Source organism: Stegostoma tigrinum, chromosome 3, assembly GCF_030684315.1.
Source record: "Stegostoma tigrinum isolate sSteTig4 chromosome 3, sSteTig4.hap1, whole genome shotgun sequence".
Classification (NCBI taxonomy): Eukaryota; Metazoa; Chordata; class Chondrichthyes; order Orectolobiformes; family Stegostomatidae; genus Stegostoma; species Stegostoma tigrinum.
The window spans coordinates 9848676-9867725 of record NC_081356.1 but is presented as its reverse complement, the minus strand read 5'-3'; the positions used below and the strand labels follow the sequence as shown (position 1 = coordinate 9867725).

General features: G+C 43.6%; 1 protein-coding gene across 3 annotated transcripts in view; it reads left to right on the top strand.

The window, feature by feature from the left end:
- The window catches only part of focad (focadhesin), a 190810-nt gene that overhangs the window by 41965 nt on the left and 129795 nt on the right, over nucleotides 1-19050 (top strand). For all 3 annotated transcript variants that reach the window (XM_048526877.2, XM_048526878.2, XM_059642923.1), the window contains exons 6-9: nucleotides 1388-1489; nucleotides 1987-2191; nucleotides 10195-10401; nucleotides 12741-12828. In XM_048526877.2, coding sequence (XP_048382834.1) covers nucleotides 1388-1489; nucleotides 1987-2191; nucleotides 10195-10401; nucleotides 12741-12828 — 602 coding nt within the window. The remainder of the gene's footprint in view (nucleotides 1-1387; nucleotides 1490-1986; nucleotides 2192-10194; nucleotides 10402-12740; nucleotides 12829-19050) is intronic.

The window sequence follows — 19050 nt, the reverse complement described above, 5'->3', positions numbered from 1 at the left end:
CTCCCTATTTATTCCAGTTCCCTCCCCCCATCCCCCTCTCTGATGAAGGGTCTAGGCCCGAAACGTCAGCTTTTGTGCTCCTGAGATGCTGCTTGGCCTGCTGTGTTCATCCAGCCTCACATTTTATTATCTGTTCATCTCAAATTGAGTGAAGGGGATTTGTTTAAAAGGAACTTGCCCTGATGTGGCAGGGAGAAAAGAGCCCGCTGAAATTCTAGAACAAATTTGGTTTTGAATTTGGGAAGAGAGATCAAGAACAATAGGGCATTAGGGGTGGCTTCTGTTAGGGAGTAGATGTCTTCATGAGCACTGTGGAGGGTGCCAAGAGAGGCAGAAATATTTGCTTTTACATGAGTTCCATGTTACTGAAACCTGGAATGGTGGCAGTAGCATAAGAAAATATCAGAAATGGTTATCTTAAGAGGAATTAATGGTTGAGGAAATTGGATTGAGAAATATGTAAACATTTGCTTGGCTGTCTATCTTGATCCAGCAAGGCACCTAACAAATGGACTACGCAGTATTGAAGCTGAGACCAAGGATCATCAAGGTGTTAAATTTCACCTTCACAGACCATAACGTTCTATCTTGCTAGGCTTATGCTACTGTTTGACCATCAATCAGGGAATGAACAATTTAATCAGCCACACTCGGTATGCTATTTTAACGCTCACAAACTGTACATTTAGGTTTCAGGTGAGATTTTTGCTCATTCTACTTCATAGTTTTCAATACTACATAATTGGCATTAATGCATCAGCCCCCAATTACAACGTAACTAGCAGTGCAGCAAAGAGAGTTATTCAGAGCAATGTGAATAGACCATTTAACATGACTGTCTGCTTCCACTGCTTTTGAATAGGAAAAGCAGAGTTATACACGCGTCGATTCAGCCGTATGCATGGTTTCAATGCTGTTAGACGTCGGAAAAAATGAGACAGATGAAGTACTTATGCTATAATTGTCAACTACCATATTTAACTATAGTTCAGATAATATGAAAGTGTGCATTAGAATGCAGTGAAGAAGAGATAATGATTTTGAGGTGGAAAAAAATGCTGAGCTCTATCATCTGCTCATCCCTCATTTGACCACCTGGATGTAATTGATAATTTATTATTTATTTTTTAAAAATTCAGATATATATATCTGAATATATTATGAAGATATTTTTAAGAAACTTTAGCCAGAATTGAGTAGAACAATTTGCTGGTCTACTTACGGTATTTATTGTGTATATTTGTTTCTAATTTAAAATGATCTGATGTCAAGTTTGTTTTCACTTTTTAATTCCATCGTGCTTGAGAAGCTTAATCAAGATTTGTATTTTGGAGACCCAGGTGATGAAATATTCCCTCTGTCAATATCATATTTTGTTTTGTTGCAGGAATCCCCCACATCCATTTGTTTTTGTTTTGGAAAATAGACCAGACAGTTGGCCCTTCCTCCTTCAGCAAATAGCTTCTGTTTTTCGACAACCTTCAAAGAGGTAAATGTGAAATTTCAGAAGTGGAATATCTGTTAATCAAGAGCAATTTCCTGTAAAGCATGTAATGGTTAGTAAAGCAGTTGCATTAGGACCAACTAACACTTTTAAAAGGTAGCCACGTTGCGCACCACCTTAGCACAACCCTTGTGCTGTATCGGAGTGGTGTTGGATGAGTATGTTTTTGTGGCTCTTCACTTGCTGAGCTTTTGCTCCTGGCTTGCTCTTTTTTTGAGCACGTTCTTGAGCTCACAGCACCTGGAGGATGGGGAAGGTCAAACATCATATTGAACCTGTCTCATTCCCCTCCTCTCAATTGATTGTAGTGTGCCATTTCTACAGGTGTAGTCGCATGTCTTTAAGTGCAGGAATATTACGCGTAGTGAAAGGGCGATATAATAAAGGAGAAAATTGCTTACATACAGCAAATAGATGGAAAAAAAGCTCGAGTCTAGATCTTGTGGTATTGTTTAAATTTTCTTTGACTCTTTTTATAAAAGGTTAAACGCATCCAGTGTAGTAATGATGGCACCATTCTTCAAGTATCTGTACTGTGAACCTTCCTGCCTACGAGAGAACTCTGAGCTTCGTCTTAGTCTTCTTCAGATTATACTTCAGAGCCAGTCTGCAGAGGAAAAGAATGCACCTCCGGAGTTTACCCAGCAGGTCCTCCGTCTCTTCTTTGATCTTGTTCCACATTTGCAGGTAAGACCTCTCCACACCATTGTAGAAATTGTTAACAGTTGATTTATAAAAATTCATGAGATAAAACACTTTGAGTTCCCTTAGCAGCGTCAGTTGCAGTCATAGAACCCTGCCAGATTGAAAACCTTTTCCTTTAGATGTAAAGTATTGCTTAAATTAGACAGCTTTTGGAAGTATTTTTATTCTCAGAATAAGATAGGCGGGTTATGTATGAATCTATTCTCACAAGGATATTATTAATCCATTAATTCTGGATTTTAGTATTCCTGAACGCTCTCTTCCTTTCACTCCCTCACACTCTTCTCTCCCTTTTATTCTAATTGCCCCCTTTTCATCTGACTCTCTCTCTATCTCTCTATCTATCTCTGTCTCTCTCACTCCCTCTGCGCCTTCCTTCTTTCCTTCTCTCTCTCTCTCTCTCTCTCTCTCTCTCTCTCTCTCTCTCTCTCTCTCTCTCTCTGCCCCTTCTGTCACACACACACACACACACACACACACACACACACACACACACACACACACACTCTCTATCGCTCGTGCTCTCGCTCTCGCTCTCTGCCCCTTCCTTCACACACTCTGTCTGTCTGTCTATCTATCTATTCCCCTTCCTTCTCTCTCTCTCTTTTCCCCTTCCTTCTCTCTCTCTCTTTTCCCCTTCCTTCACACACACGCACGCGCTCTCTCTTCCCCCCCACCCCCCCCTTCTCTCTCTGCCTGGCCCCGTCCTTTCATCCTCTTTCCTCCTCTCTCTTTCTTTCTTCCACTCGCTCTCTTCGCCCTCCTCTCTCGCTACTCTCCTTTCTGCCAAAACTAAATCAAACCCAACAGTTTTGAACTCAGGACCACACACAGGGAGCTACTCACTCCTACAGTTAACTTCACGTTGACCCTTCTGGTATTGTTTAGCATTGAGCCAACTTGATCCTATGATCAGTGACTGGAAGCAAATAGTTTGCCCAGAAATCATCTCTCCAGGAAACCTACTGCTTAAAGGGACCATTACCGCAATATTTACTATAGCATTTCCTCCAAAGCACCTGGGACTTGATGAAACAAACACTACAAGTGTCTCTACTCAGCACATTGTGGAATGTCGACCAGATTGTCACCTTGTGTGATTTTATTGTACTGATATAAAGTGAGAGCTTGAATACATTTATACAGCTGCAGGAAATGTTACCTGTCACTTGAGCTCAAAGTTGTAGCCAATCTTGGAGCACACTTAGGCAGTTTACACATGGCTGTTTGGTAGCTGCTGGATTAATCATCGGATTAGTTACTGTCAACTGCACTCCAAAGTAGAGATTTTGTATGATGCATGCCTTCCTTACCATGATTCTCAAGCATGACTGGATTAGCCTTGCTAAATCTGTTATGCTGTCATCTAAATGATTTGTTCCAGCTGCCTTTGTATTTAGTTGACACATGTCAAAACTTCGTTATTTCAATGTAAATTCACCTTGTAGCTTCCTTGTCTGTAATGTAGAACACAGAATACTATGTACTCTTATTGACCCTTGATGGAATTCAAATCCACAACCTTTGCTGCCCTAGTTTACCATGAAATCATCAAGAGCTTGAGTTTGATTTGTTGTTGTCACATGTACCAAGATACTGAAAAAAGCCCACAAAGTGCATCAGGTGGCAGAACAGAGTGGAGAATGTAGTGTTACAGCCACAGAGAGAGTGCAGAGAGAGAGGTCAACATCAACATCCAAAGATCTGTTTGCAAGACTGATAACAACGGGGTTGAAGTTGTTCTTGAATCTGTTCGCATGTGTATTCAAATGTTTAAATTTTCTGATTGAAGGGAAAGGGTGGAAGAGAGCACCAACAGGCTGGAAGTGTCTTTTGACTATGTTGGCTGTTTGCAGGAAGTGCAAACAGAATCAATGGATGGAAGGCTGCTTTGTGTGATGGTCTGGACTGCGTTCACGAATGTCCCTAATTTCTTATTGTCTTGGGCACAGCAGGTGCCATTCCAAGCTGTGGTGTGTCTGGATAGGATGCTTTCTATGGGACATTTTTGAAAATTGATAAGAGTCATTGTGGACGTGCCGAATTCCTTAGCCTTGTGATGAAATAGAGGCGTTGATGTGTTTTCTTGACTGTAGTGGTAAGGGCGTGGAACGCCCTGCCTGCCAATGTAGTTAACTCAGCCACATTAGGGACATTTAAACAGTCCTTGAATAAGCATATGGATAATGATGCGATAGTATAGGGGGAGGGGCTTAGATTAGTTCACAGGTCGGTGCAACATCGAGGGCCGAATAGCCTGTTCTGCGCTGTATTGTTCTATGTTGATGGGCCAGGATGTCATTGGTGATATTTACTCTGAGGGACTTTATGCTCTCAACTGCTTCCACCAATGGGACGTGTCCTCCATTCCACTTCCTGAAGCCAATGACCAGCTTCTTAATTTTGCTGACACTGAGGGAGAGATTGTTGTTTTTACACCGTGCCACTAAGCTGTCTATCTCTTTCCTGTGATAGTAGGAACTGCAGATGCTGGAGAACCTGCGATAACAAGGTGTAGAGCTGGATGAACGTAGCAGGCCAAGCAGCATCAGAGGGTGAGGAAGGCGGATGTTTTGGGCCATTTCTGAAGAAGGGTCTAGGCCTGAAATGTCACGCTACTTGTCCTGCTGTGTTCTTCCAGCTCTACACCTTGTTATCTCTTTCCTGCATTCTGTTTTGTTGGTGCTTGAGATCCTCTTCACTATGGTGGTGTCATCTGCAAATTTGGAATTCATACCTCACGTAAGTACATCAGGGGAATAGAACAGAATGCTGAATGGACTGTTACAGCTACATAGAAGGTGCAGAGAAAGATCAACTCTCAAGTATGAGAGGTCCGTTCATAGATTTCATAACAGTGGGGGTTAAGTGTTCTTAAGTGTTGGAATATGTTTTCAAACTTCTATATCTTCTGCTGACAGAAGAGGGTGAAGAGAGTATAACTGGGGTGGGAGTGGTCATTGATTATGTTGGATACTTCTCCAAGGCACTGGGAACTATAGATGGAGTTGATGGAAGGAAAACTGGCTTGCGTGACGGACTGGGCTGTGTTTACAGTTCTCTAATTTCTTGCAGTCCTGTGCAAAGCTGTTGCCATACCAAGCTGTGAAGCATCCAGATAAGTCACTTCCTATGATGCATCTATAAAAATTGGCGTGAGTCATTGCGGATATTGATCTATTGAGGCAGGTTTAGCAGGGAGAAACCATCTAGCTTAGAACCTGAAAAGATAGTTATAAGTTGCCCTCTTAAATTGTTGCCATCCATGTCTGAAATTAAATAGTCCTTCACGAGTATAAAAATGCCTCCACTATCTAATTCCTCAAACAAGAGGACAGTGTTTCTCATGTAATGGTAGGGGATTTTTGCTAACATTACCGAAGTAATTACATCGAGTGTAGGGCTGAGAAATTCTTGCCCAGTTTTTGATTAGGGAAAAGGCAAAGATATGACTAATGTTATCCTGTCAGACAACTTAAAGAACTATACTGGGAGTGATATTTGGGCCCATGTGTTTTTGCTGATCTTTCAAAGTTCTTAAGTCAACAAAGGACATTTGGATAATAAAATGTGAGGCTGGATGAACACAGCAGGCCCAGCAGCATCCCAGGAGCACAAAAGCTGACGTTTCGGGCCTAGACCCTTCATCAGAGAGGCGGATGGGGTGAGGGTTCTGGAATAAATAGGGAGAGAGGGGGAGGCGGACCGAGGATGGAGAGAAAAGAAGATAGGTGGAGAGGAGAGTATAGGTGGGGAGGTAGGGAGGGGATAGGTCAGTCCAGGGAAGACGGACAGGTCAAGGAGGTGGGATGAGGTTAGTAGGTAGGAGATGGAGGTGCGGCTTGGGGTGGGAGGAAGGGATGGGTGCGAGGAAGAACAGGTTAGGGAGGCAGAGACAGGTTGGAGGGGTTTTGGGATGCAGTGGGTGGAGAGGAAGAGCTGGGCTGGTTGTGTGGTGCAGTGGGGGGAGGGGACGAGCTGGGCTGGTTTAGGGATGCGGTGGGAGAAGGGGAGATTTTGAAGCTGGTGAAGTCCACATTGATACCTTTGGGCTGCAGGGTTCCCAAGCGGAATATGAGTTGCTGTTCCTGCAACCTTCGGGTGGCATCATTGTGGCACTGCAGGCGGCCCATGATGGACATGTCGTCTGAAGAATGGGAGGGGGAGTGGAAATGTTTTGCGACTGGGAGGTGCAGTTGTTTATTGCGAACCGAGCGGAGGTGTTCTGCAAAGCGGTCCCCAAGCCTCCGCTTGGTTTCCCCAATGTAGAGGAAGCCACACCCGGTACAGTGGATGCAGTATACCACATTGGCAGATGTGCAGGTGAACCTCTGCTTAACATGGAAAGACATCTTGGGGCCTGGGATAGGGGTGAGGGAGGAGGTGTGGGGGCAAGTGTAGCATTTCCTGCGGTTGCAGGGGAAGGTGCTGGGTGTGGTGGGGTTGGAGGGCAGTGTGGAGCGAACAAGGGAATCACGGAGAGAGTGATCTCTCCGGAAAGCAGACAAGGGTGGGGATGGAAAAATGTCTTGGGTGGTGGATTGTAGATGGCGGAAGTGTCGGAGGATGATGCTTTGTATCCGGAGGTTGGTGGGGTGGTGTGTGAGAACGAGGGGGATCCTCTTTGGGCGGTTGTGGCAGGGGCGGGGTGTGAGGGATGTGTTGCGGGAAATGCAGGAGACGCGGTCAAGGGCGTTCTCGACCACTGTGGGGGTGAAAGTTGCGGTCCTTGAAGAACATGGACCTCTGGGATGTGCGGGAGTGGAATGCCTCATCGTGGGAGCAGATGCGGCGGAGGTGGGGGAATTGGGAATAGGGGGATGGAATTTTTGCAGGAGGGTGGGTGGGAGGAGGTGTATTCTAGGTAGCTGTGGGAGTCGGTGGGCTTGAAATGGACATCAGTTACAAGCTGGTTGCCTGAGATGGAGACTGAAAGGTCCAGGAAGGTGACGGATGTGCTGGAGATGGCCCAGGTGAACTGAAGGTTGGGGTGGAAGGTGATGGTGAAGTGGATGAACTGTTCGAGCTCCTCTGGGGAGCAAGAGGCGGCGCCGATACAGTCACCAATGTAACGGAGGAAGAGGTGGGGTTTGGGGCCTGTGTAGGTGCGGAAGAGGAATTGTTCCACGTAACCTACAAAGAGGCAGGCATAGCTGGGGCCCATGCGGGTGCCCATGGCCACCCCCTTAGTCTGTAGGAAGTGGGAGGAATCGAAAGAGAAGTTGTTGAGGGTGAGGACGAGTTCGGCTAGGCGGATGAGGGTGTCGGTGGAGGGGGACTGGTCGGGCCTGCGGGACAGGAATAAGCGGAGGGCCATGAGGCCATCTGCATGCGGAATACAGGTGTATAGGGACTGGACGTCCATGGTGGACTTTCCAGCCTAGCTGAACTCGTCCTCACCCTCAACAACTTCTCTTTCGATTCCTCCCACTTCCTAGCCTCACAGCCTCACATTTTATCTTGGATTCTCCAGCATCTGCAGTTCCCATTATCACAAGGACATTTGGATATTACTGGGCAAAATTGATTATCCTGGAAAGTTCATCCAAATGGTCCATAAATTTCATGATGACACTGCAGCCAAATTCATGGAAGCTGGTGAAGTTTCTTCCTCTATTTCCTGACTGCAATGGAATTAATTAAAACCATCAGGGAAAGGAACATTCAGTGAGCTGGGAGCCAGTAAAACCTGAAGTCATAAATTACTTACGAGCAGAAGTAGAATCTCAGTTTAGAATCCGTTTCTTCAGAAGCAACTGTCCAGGGAACCTACAATGCATGCTATTGTAATGAACACTGTGATATTGCTTAAATATAAATCAGAGATTGAAATCTGAGATGCCGTTGAGAGGGTAGTAATTGCCTGGTTAAGATCTTCTAGCATCATGCATGTGTGAAGGAAATACGTTTAGCTCGGACTTCACAAGGCTGTGGAAGATGTGTTCAGGGTGATGACTTTTTACTTGTGCAGGTGTGTTGATAATATAGGCAAAAAAAAACTTTGTTTCGAAGTTAGAGATAGTTCGAACTGCAGATGCTGGAGTCAGAGATAACACAGTGTGGAGCTGGAGGAAAACAGCAGGTCAGGCAGCATCAGAGGAACAGGGAAGTTGACGTTTCAAGTTGGGACCCTTCTTCAGAAATGGGTGCTGACCTGAAATGTCAGCTTTCCTGCTCCTCTGATGCTGCCAGGCCTGCTGCATTCCTCCAGCTTCACACTGTGTTATCTTTGTTGCTAAGTCATTTCTGTCTTGTGCCAATTTAAGTCTTGTCTCTAAGAAATTAATGGCTCTAATTTGAGTGTAACGGTCATGTTGATTTGAGGTCACTAGTAAATTCTTCTGGTTCTGCTCTGTTTGAGTTCAAACATCATATACATCAATACAAGGACAGAAAGTAATGTGTGACTGCACCCCAAATGCCCACAAAGCAAGTGCCCTGTTTCTAGCATATGCAGTATTTTGCTGTTTTTATTTGCTCCATTTGTAGCTGTGGTTAATTTCAATTTAAAATGAGATGTTTATCACTCTGTTGAAAAGTATATCTTTTTGTCAGCTAAGCCCAATTGTGTGGATAGCAATCTGTTATTGCAGGTGAATGGGTTGATGCTAATTTAGCATTTACCCTCAGTTTTAAACTTTGCATAGAACAGCGAGGAATCAGGACACCCATCCCTGGACACTATGGGCAATTTCCCATGGCCAGTCCATCTCATCTGCATATCTTTGGACTGTGGGAGGAAATTGGAGCACCTGGAAGAAACCCACGCAGACAAGTGGAGAGTGTTCAAACTCCACACAATTGTCGAGTGTGGAACTGAACCTGGTTCCTGATACTGTGAAAGCAGCAGTGCTAACCACTGAGCTGCCGTTCTGCCTGATATCTCTCGAGTTCAAAACAGTTTCATTTGTGCAAGGGGTAATCCTTTGAGGTGCTTGTTGTAGGGTTTGGATGTTGATGTAATCCAGATATTGCAGCGTCCATGATCACACTCCCGAGTACTCACTCAATTTGGCATTGGAGTGTCAACCTTGATTTGTAAGTTGAAGGCCTAGAGTGGGACTTGAATCACAACCTTCTGTCTCCAATGAGTGCATGAACGACTAAGCCGCTGCTGTGAGCAAAGTAATGAACTTCTCTCATGCAAAACTTGTATCACTAAAGATCTTGAGCATGAAAGAGTCCCACAGACTTTGTGATTCTTGGAAAGCCATCGGTTGCTTTCTTACAAATCAAGATAACATCATTTTAATGAAGTACAAGCCATTCAACCATGATCTTACTGAATGTTGGAGCAGACTTGAAGGGCTGAATGGACTCCGCTACAACGGACTAGCACGTGGATGTGTGTTGCCATACATCTTTCTGCACCTGTCCAGAATAATCATGTGGCTTTGGTTTTAAAAAGGCTTTATTTATGTGATGTGAATATCCATCCCTTGTTGCCCTTGACAAGGTGATGGTGAGCTGGCATTTTGAAGGACTGCAGTCTATCTCGTGTGAGGACATCTTTAGCAGTTTGATATGTCAAAGTTGTTTGCTTGCTTAATTTAGAGAGCAGTTAAGGATCAACTACAGTGCTGTGGGTCTGGAGCCACATGCAGTTAAGACCAAGTAAGGACAAGTGAGAGGTCCTCCATGAAGAACATTAGTGAAAAAGATGGATTTTTATGCTCGTCTTATAGTCTCTTGAATGTTTACGAGATATTTGGATAAGTACATGAATAGGAAAGATTTGGAGGGAAATGGGCCATTTGCTGACAAGTGGGACTCATTTAGTTTGGGATTATGATGGGCAAGGACTGGTTAGACCGAAGGTTAGACCGTGCTGTGTGACTGAGTGATAATTTTATTCCAACTGAATTGCACCAGTGGTTGCGATGGGGTTTGACTTTCAGTCCCCAGAACATTTGTTCAGACCTCTGAAATACTAGTGCAGTGGTAATGTCAAAATCACGGTTGTATTTCTGTTTCCTTTCCACCAGGTGACCAGTTTGGCACAAGTTACAGAAGCCACAATATTTCTTCAAGAGTTGTCATTAGCTTTCCTCCAGCATGCTCATTTTTGGAAATCTGAGCTCGCCCAGCTATCTCTGCAATTGCTGTGTGTTTGTGAAGTTAGCTTGAAAATCACTGGAGAGCTCTCCTCACTTGTTCATCAAATTCAGATGATTGCCAACAATGTTCCTGAGGTAAGCAGTATACGTGGTGAATTTGCAAGCATTGTCACACTTGACATTAGTTGTGACAGCTTACTGTGAAAAGTGAAGGCGAGTTTCATTTGCTCCATGTTTAAAAAAAATCTGGGTTGCAAGTGTAGAATGGTATTGTGTCCTCACATTTGTCTCCTCCAAAGCATGAAACTTTCCCCTTGTGAGTAACAGCATCCCCCAAACTTGCTAGTGCCTTAAGATGCTTGTAAACCTTAAAAAAAGTGAGAAATTCTTAGCTTCTCTGGAAGCATCTGTAGAAACAGAAGCAGCTTAAGGTTCAGGTTAATGATCTTTCGCTGGAACTGGGCAATATATTTATTTCCGATTTCCAGTTGCTGCAGAATTTTGATTTGTTTCCCTTTTAAATGTAGTTATAGAGTCATATAGCAGAGAAACAGACACTTCAGTCCAACTTGTCCATGCTGACCAGACATTGCAAACTGATCTAGTCCCATCTGCTGGCATTTGGCTCATATCCTTCTAAGCCTTGCGTACTCATGTACCCATCCAGATACCTTTTAAATGTTGTAATTGTACCAGCCTCCACCATTTCGACTGGTAGCTCATTCCATATGTGCACCACCCTCTGTGAGGAAAAAGTTACCCATCAGGTCTTTTTAAAATCTTTCTACTCTTACCTTATACCTGTGCCTCTAGTTTTAGACTCCCCCACCCTATGAGAAAGACCTTGGCTTTTCATCCCCCTTCTGATATTATAAATCTCTATAAGGTCACCCCTCAGCCTCTGACGCTCCAAAGAATTTAGCCCCAGCCTATTCAGCCTCTCCCTATAGCTCAAACCCTTCAACCCTGGCCGCATGCTTGTGAATCTTTTCTGAGCCCTTTCAAGTTGAGCAACAGCTTTCCTATGGAAGGGTGATCAGAATTGTATGTAGTTAGGGCATTTATTTTTTGTGCACAGCCACTTTAAATGTTTTGCTTGGCTGCACACTTGCTATTTTGTCAGACTGAGGCGTGCACAGCACCTATCAGCCTGAGATAGTAAGAACTGCCGATGCTGGAGTCTGAGATAACGCAGTGTAGATCTGGATGAACACAGCAGGCCAGGCAGCCTCAGAGGAGCAGGAAAGTTGACGTTTCGGGTTAGGACCCTTCTTCAGCCCGATGTGTGCCTGTATGTACACACAGCTTAGTGCTTTATGTTGCGTGTGTGTTATGTCATAGGTAGAGCCTTCCTCTCTACATGTAATGTAATTGAATAAGGGTTTAAATTACATTGTTACTTCCTCAACAGAAATCACAACTGATGAATTAGGGCTGCCAAAACTTCAGATTAGTTCAATTGGCATTTCAATTGTTGGGTCATTTTACCCTCTGTACATGTCACATATGGAGCCCATTGGCTTCACATGCCTGAGACATTAATATCCTGCAGTCTCCTGCTGCTAGACCACTAACTTCATGTATTCTGGAAAGCAAGATGCCTGCCTCCCCAGGTCTTTGGCTCCAAAACAAATGACTTTAATTAGAGAAGGGGGACTGGTTCTGAATTGAAATGTACTTTAAAAAGAAAATCAAATCTATTGCTCCTTATCAGTTGACATTCATAAAACAATTGCTGGCCAACCTCCAACCTTCAGATCTCAGTAACTTAACTTGTTGTTTTCTCAAGGCCTTCTGCAGTCTCTGAATTTGTTTTGCTCCTGTGTGCTGTTATCTGCAGAAGCATCACTGGATGTTGAAAAAATTTAGTTGCGTCCCTCATGCCAAATAGTTCATCTCCTTGTTTTCTTAATGTGAATTCTTGAATTAGAATGCATGGTTTTCCAGTAGAAATTGAGGCACATTACTTGCCTCATCCATTGGAAGAAGTTCGTATATTTTTCCAACTTTTTCATCTTTCTATCAGACAAATTGTCACTGAATCCATGGATGACAAAGAGTTTTTTAGAAAGGTTCTGTAATAGCATTAGGTAAATGGTTGGGAAAGTTTATTATGAGAGAAACTTAAAACATATTCTTCAAGTGAGCTTCAATTTAAAAAGAGCTTCACTTACGCTAAAAAAGGAAGTGGGAACGTAATGGTAAAAAAAAAATTGCTATTAGAGGAACTTAATGGGGCTGATTTCTCTGTTTATGCATCCCTTTGATATCTGAAATTATGGTCAGTTTTTACTTGGCTCTAGTTACTGATAAATCAGTCAAGGAAGTTCTTGGAATCATTCTGATATTCTGAACGGACTGCAGACTTGGTGCATTGTAATCATTTTAATCATCATTTGTGTTCGGGTGCAGTATGATGTGTGCACATCTGCTTTTCTTCAAAGTCTGTTTTCTTTAAACTGATCTGTTTGTAGAGTATTCCTGCTGAAGAAATGCTTGTGGGACTGAGCTTACTTCTACTACAGACTCCAGTGTGCCAACAAGAGCCTATTTTGAATCTCGGTAAGCTCGAACTGTTATACAATATGCTTGTGCATGAGGAAGAAACAAACTCTTTTGAGGCCTCAGGATTAGTCCGCGAAACCTGAAGTGAAATGATTGTTGATAAGAAACATTGTGAGCCCAAATTATGGATGTGAATTGGCTGTTGGTGTAATATTTGGTGCATTGAGGGTTGTTCAGCAATTACATCTAACTTCACATCAAATCTTAGATATTGTGACACCTCAAGTCAATACAGAGGGGTGCACCAGTAACAAGGAGAACAAAATTATCAAATGTGCACTGTATTGACAAAATGCATGCTATTCTTGTAGACAGATCTAAATTTACAGCTATTGGACCTGCTGCTAAGTATGATCACTACCCAGGAGCAAGTCACAAGAATATTTGTTTGACTTACATAGCAGTGACAAGCTGCCTAGTGGGGTAGTTGAGAGCACATGTCCTCACAAAGGCATTTCATCACACCCCATTTTATCTGACTGGTTCTGCACACCATGAGTTAGCAAACTGATTGAGACCTGTTGGATTGAATTTTCCACATATATGATGAAATATTCCTTCCCCTCCATGAAGACCATGTGCAACTGACATACTGATGACATTTGTGAGCCTGTGATAATGGGAACTGCAGATGCTGTAGAATCCAAGATAACAAAGTGTGGAGCTGGATGAACACAGCAGGCCAAGCAGCATCTCAGGAGCACGAAAGCTGATGTTTCGGGCCTAGACCCTTCATCAGAGAGCCTCTCTGATGAAGGGTCTAGGCCCAAAAACGTCAGCTTTTGTGCTCCTGAGATGCTGCTTGGCCTGCTGTGTTCATCCAGCTCCACACTTTGTTACATTTGTGAGCCTATTTACTTAGTGTGCCACTCAACAAAGTCAGTGACATTAGCACCATATTATTATATCATTAACAAACTAGATGCACTTTTCCTGTCTGAAACTGGACTCATTGCATTTACCTGCATTGGTTGCTACAGTTGAGTTCACCTTTTATGACACTATATGTGCCCAACTGAGCTTGCCAAGGGATCCATTCTCAGCCCAACTCATTCTTGTCAGTTTGCAAGTGGTTGTATAATTTCAATGGAACAAGCCGTCACCTTGCATGTTTATAATACATTTATTAGATTTAAATCTACAACTGTGTGTCCTTTCACATCTAATGAACTGCATCCAGTGCTTGGATTGAAATGAAATGGCCTAACAAGCCTCCTTTCCTTGATGTGGTGATTGGCCCTTGACTATTATCTTCCACAAGCTTACCATTTTGATCAGCGTCTACATTGTGATAAGCTGTTAAATGTGTGATCAGAGGGACAAAGAGTGATCTGAAACGAGGTATGATAACATTGCAGTGAAAAGGAATCTTCAGTGCCACAACACCATGAGAGAAATCGCATCTGACTTAAGTCAGAAATGATTATGTCAGAAAACCGTGGAAAATGCAAGTAAACTTGAAATTCAGGGTAACCTTCAAATAGAAAATATTCCTCCATTTATTCACAAGAGATTAGCAACTTGCTTCTTCCCGGGAAAGATATCAAAAGTATAATTAGTTATTTATTAATTACACTGACTAATAACTTCCATATAATGAAAATGCAGCCCTAAACAGTGTGATTGTCTCAAAATAAGCAATCCCCCAGGGACAGTTGCTGTTCAACCCTGTATGATAGGAGTCTGTAGGAAGCTGCTTTCTGTGGCAATCACACACAGTGTGGGAGTTTAACTTCTGATGAAAGGTAATAGCCTGGAACATAGCTTGTTTCTTTCTCCACAGATGCAGCCAGACTTGCTGAGTATTTCCAGCAAGCACATACTGTGAGGGCAAGCAGTAGTGTTACTTTTTGGTTCGTATAACTGAAAATTTCTGCTTGTACTCAAGTAAGGAAGCAGCTTCATTTTGGTCCTAAATAAAAACCAAAAGAACTGCGGATGCTGTAAATCAGGAACAAAAACAAAGTTGCTGGAAAAGCTCAGCAAGTCTATGAAGGAGAAGACAGAGTTAACGTTTCGGATCCGGTGACCCTTCCTCTGAGGAAACCAGACCAGAAACGTTAACTCTGTCTTTTCCTTCACAGATGCTGCCAGACCTACTGAGCTTTTCCAGCAACTTTGTTTTGGTTCATTTTGATCCATGTGTATTTGATTTGCAAACGGAAAAGTGATATAGCGAGTCAACATGTCCCATTGCTGGTTAGGGGAGAGAGAGACTTGATCCTGTGCAGCTCAGGATCAATGTGCATAATCGCATTAATCTCCCTCCATAGTTTTTGGTATGCAATGATGTACTAGACAGTATTATTTAGAAGGAAGAGAAGAATGTTTGACTGACTTCCCAAGGAAGAGCCACTGGACTCAAAACATGAACTTTGATTTCTCTCCACAGATGCTGCCAGACTTGCTGAGCTTCTCTGGCAATTTCTGTTTTTGTTTCTGATTTCCAGATTTGCAGTTGTTTTAGTTTTTATACTTGGGTCTGAAGGTGGCTAATTATGAGATGCAAATGTAAAGGTTTCCTGTGCCATACACACTTTGGTGAGAGAGGATATTTGCAGATTGAAATTTAAATCCATAAACAGAGAAATTATCAGCAAGGTAAAAATGCTCATTATTAAATACAAAAGTTTAATTTATATCGATACTTTGCACTGGAATGTAGTGTATTGAAACTTTGTAAGCTACTTGGCAATGTACTCATTCTACTTCTCTGATCTGATTAACATTTTATGTTAGTAGTTCAATTCAGTGAAGACCTTAATTACAAAATTGAGTTTGTCTAAGGCTATGAGGGGGAAAAATACGTTTGTGGTTTACTGCTCATGCGTTTCAGTAAATGAGGCTCATTAAATAGTAATAGCCACTTTCCTGCAGAACAAAACCCATACAAGTACATGCATATAAAATACTGTAATTGGCTTTTTTTTTAACATGAAGAATTCCAGGCAATATCCTTCAGTAAAAGTTTTGTTTAGACCGCAAAGACCAGACATGAATGAAATACTCCGAGCTGATGCCTCCTATATTTCCCTTGACAATTTAATTAGGCAGAAACATTTTCTGAATGGTTGTTTGTTATCTGTAACCACAGCTCAAAACCTTTTTGAATTTTAGATTACAAACCTGCAGGAAAATTGCCTTCCTATGAGGGATGAACAGGGAGGTGTATTGTAACTTTTTAGTTCTCATGATTGTTTTCCTGAATAGAAATCTTTAATATTTATGAGTTGACCTTTTCATATTTCAAAAACATACATACACAAAGTATAACTTTAGTAGGTTTTAGGGTCGACTGATCTTGATTTTTGAACTGCCAGATCCCTTCCAAATTGTGTCTCAAATACCAAATAAATACTTTCCTTGTAATTGCAATGAAAATATTTAGTGCACCTTGGTTAAACTTCAGAAGATTGTTCAATAATGTCCAGCAGTGTAGTCTATGTTCTTTTGTCACTGATGCTTTGTTTGTGATGAATAATGTGGATGCTGCATCATTATCAATGCTGCAAAATCTCAAGCCACCTTGTGATTCAACACAGCTACAAAGGGAGCTGCTAGGGTATCCTTTGGATCTTTGTATCAAATGCAGGTTTTATCACTGGAGTTGGAAATGAAAAAGGTGGGCAAGGCTGAAGACTGAGTCCAAATTTTTTTAAAAAATCAAAATTGGACAACAGATTCAAAATTTTAGTTTTGTAATGTTGGTGAGGCCTCTTCTGGAGTACTGTGTGCAGTTCTGGACACCCTATCATAGGAAAGATGTCCTTAATTGGCGAGGGTTCAGAAAAGATTTAACAGGATGATGCTGGGAATTGGAGGGTTTGAGTTAGAGCCATAGAGTCTTATCATAGAATCCCATCAGTGTGGAAACAGGCCCTTCAACCCGACAAGTCCACACCAACCCTTAGAACATCCGACCCAGACCCATCCTCCAATAACCCACCTAAGCTACACATCCCTGGACACTTCGGGCAATTCAGCATGGCCTATCCACCTATCTTGTGTAAAAACAAAAAAAGTTGCCCTGCAGGTTCCCATTTATTCTTTCCACTCTTAACGTAAACTGATGCCCTCTACCCTGGGGAAAAAGACTGAGTGCATTCACTCTAGCTATGCCTCTCATGCTCTTATCAAACTGTATAAGATCCTCCCCTCAGTTTCCTAAGCTTTAAAGAAAAATGCCCTACATTGTCCATACTCTGTGTGGCCTCTCCTAATGTCCTTTACAACTGCAACATAACTTGCCAACTTCTGTACTCAGTGCCCTGACTGATGAAGGCCAGGATGCCAGAAGCCGCCTTCACTGCCCTTTTGGCCCTACCATTCACCATGAAACTCCTACTTTGATTTGACTTTCCAAGAAGGGGAGGCAATGGCTGAGTGGTATTATCGCTGTTCTGTTTGTTAATCCAGACACTGAGACAGCATTCTGGGTTCAAATCCTGCCACAGCAAATGGTAGAATTTGAATTCCATAAAATATATCTGAAGTTAAGAATCTCATGATAACCAAGAATCCATCGCTGATTTTCGGGAAAACCCATTTGGTTCACTTTTTTTTTCCTCCTGCAATGGTCGAGAACGCCCTTGACCCGCGTCTCCCGCATTTCCCGCAACACATCCCTCACACCCCGCCCCCGCCACAACTCCCCCTAGAGGATCCCCCTCGTTCTCACATACCACCCCACCAACCTCCGGATACAACGTATAATCCTCCGACACTTCCGCCATCTACAATCCAACCCCACCACCCAAGACATTTTTCCATCCCCACCCTTGTCTGCCTTCCGGAGAGACCACTCTCTCCGCGAATCCCTTGTCCGCTCCGCACTGCCCTCCAAACCCACCACACCCGGCACCTTCCCCTGCAACCGCAGGAAGTGCCAAACTTGCCCCCACACCTCCTCCCTCACCCCTATCCCAGGCCCCAAGATGACCTTCCACATTAAGCAGAGGTTCACCTGCACATCTGCCAATGTGGTATATTTTATCCATTGTACCCGGTGTGGCTTCCTCTACATCGGGGAAACCAAGCGGAGGCTTGGGGACTGCTTTGCAGAACACCTCCGCTCAGTTCGCAATAAACAACTGCACCTCCCAGTCGTTAAACATTTCAACTCCCCCTCCCATTCCTCAGACGACATGTCCATCATGGGCCTCCTGCAGTGCCACAATGATGCCACCCGAAGGTTGCAGGAACAGCAACTCATATTCCGCTTGGGAACCCTGCAGCCCAATGGTATCAATGTGGACTTCACAAGCTTCAAAATCTCCCCTTCCCCCACTGCATCCCAAAACCAGCCCAGCTCGTCCCCTCCCCCCACTGCATCCCAAAGCCAGCCCAGCCTGTCTCTGCCTCCCTAACCTGTTCTTCCTCTCACCCATCCCTTCCTCCCACCTGAAACCACACCTCCATTTCCTTCCTACCTACCACCTCATCCCGCCTCCTTGACCTGTCCATCTTCCCTGGACTGACCTATCCCCTCCCTACCTCTCCACCTATACTCTCCTCTCCACCTATCTTCTTTTCTCTCCATCCTTGGTCCGCCTCCCCCTCTCTCCCCGTTTATTCCAGTTCCCTCTCCCCATCCCCCTCTCTGATGAAGGGTCTAGGCCCGAAACGTCAGCTTTTGTGCTCCTGAGATGCTGCTGGGCCTGCTGTGTTCATCCAGCTCCACACTTCGTTATCATGGTTCATTAATGTCCTTCAGGGAGGGAAACTGCCATCCTTACCTGGTCTGGCCTTCATGTGGCTCCAGACCCACAGCAATGTGGTTGACTGTCATCTGCTGTCTGGGCAGATAGAGTTGGGCAATAAATGTTGCCTGAAAGTGACACCTTCATCCCGTGAATGAATAAAGAACAAAAATTGTAACACCTCACGTTTATCCACATAAACTCCACTTGCCGTTTCTTGACTCACTTCCCCAGCTGATCAAAACCCTGCTGCAATTTCTGATAATCTCCCTCACAGTCCACGATACTGCCCATTGTAGTATCACCTGTAACTTACTAATCATGCCCTGCACTTTCTCATTCAAGTCATTGATAACAGACAGTAATGGGCCCAGCACCGACCCCTGAGGCACAGCACTAGTTACGGGTCTCCAGTCTGACAAGCATCCTTCCACTATTACCCTCTGCTTTCTACCATCAAGCTAATGAGTTACGAAAGTAGACTGGAAAGGCTGGGACTTTTTTCACTGGAGCACGGGAG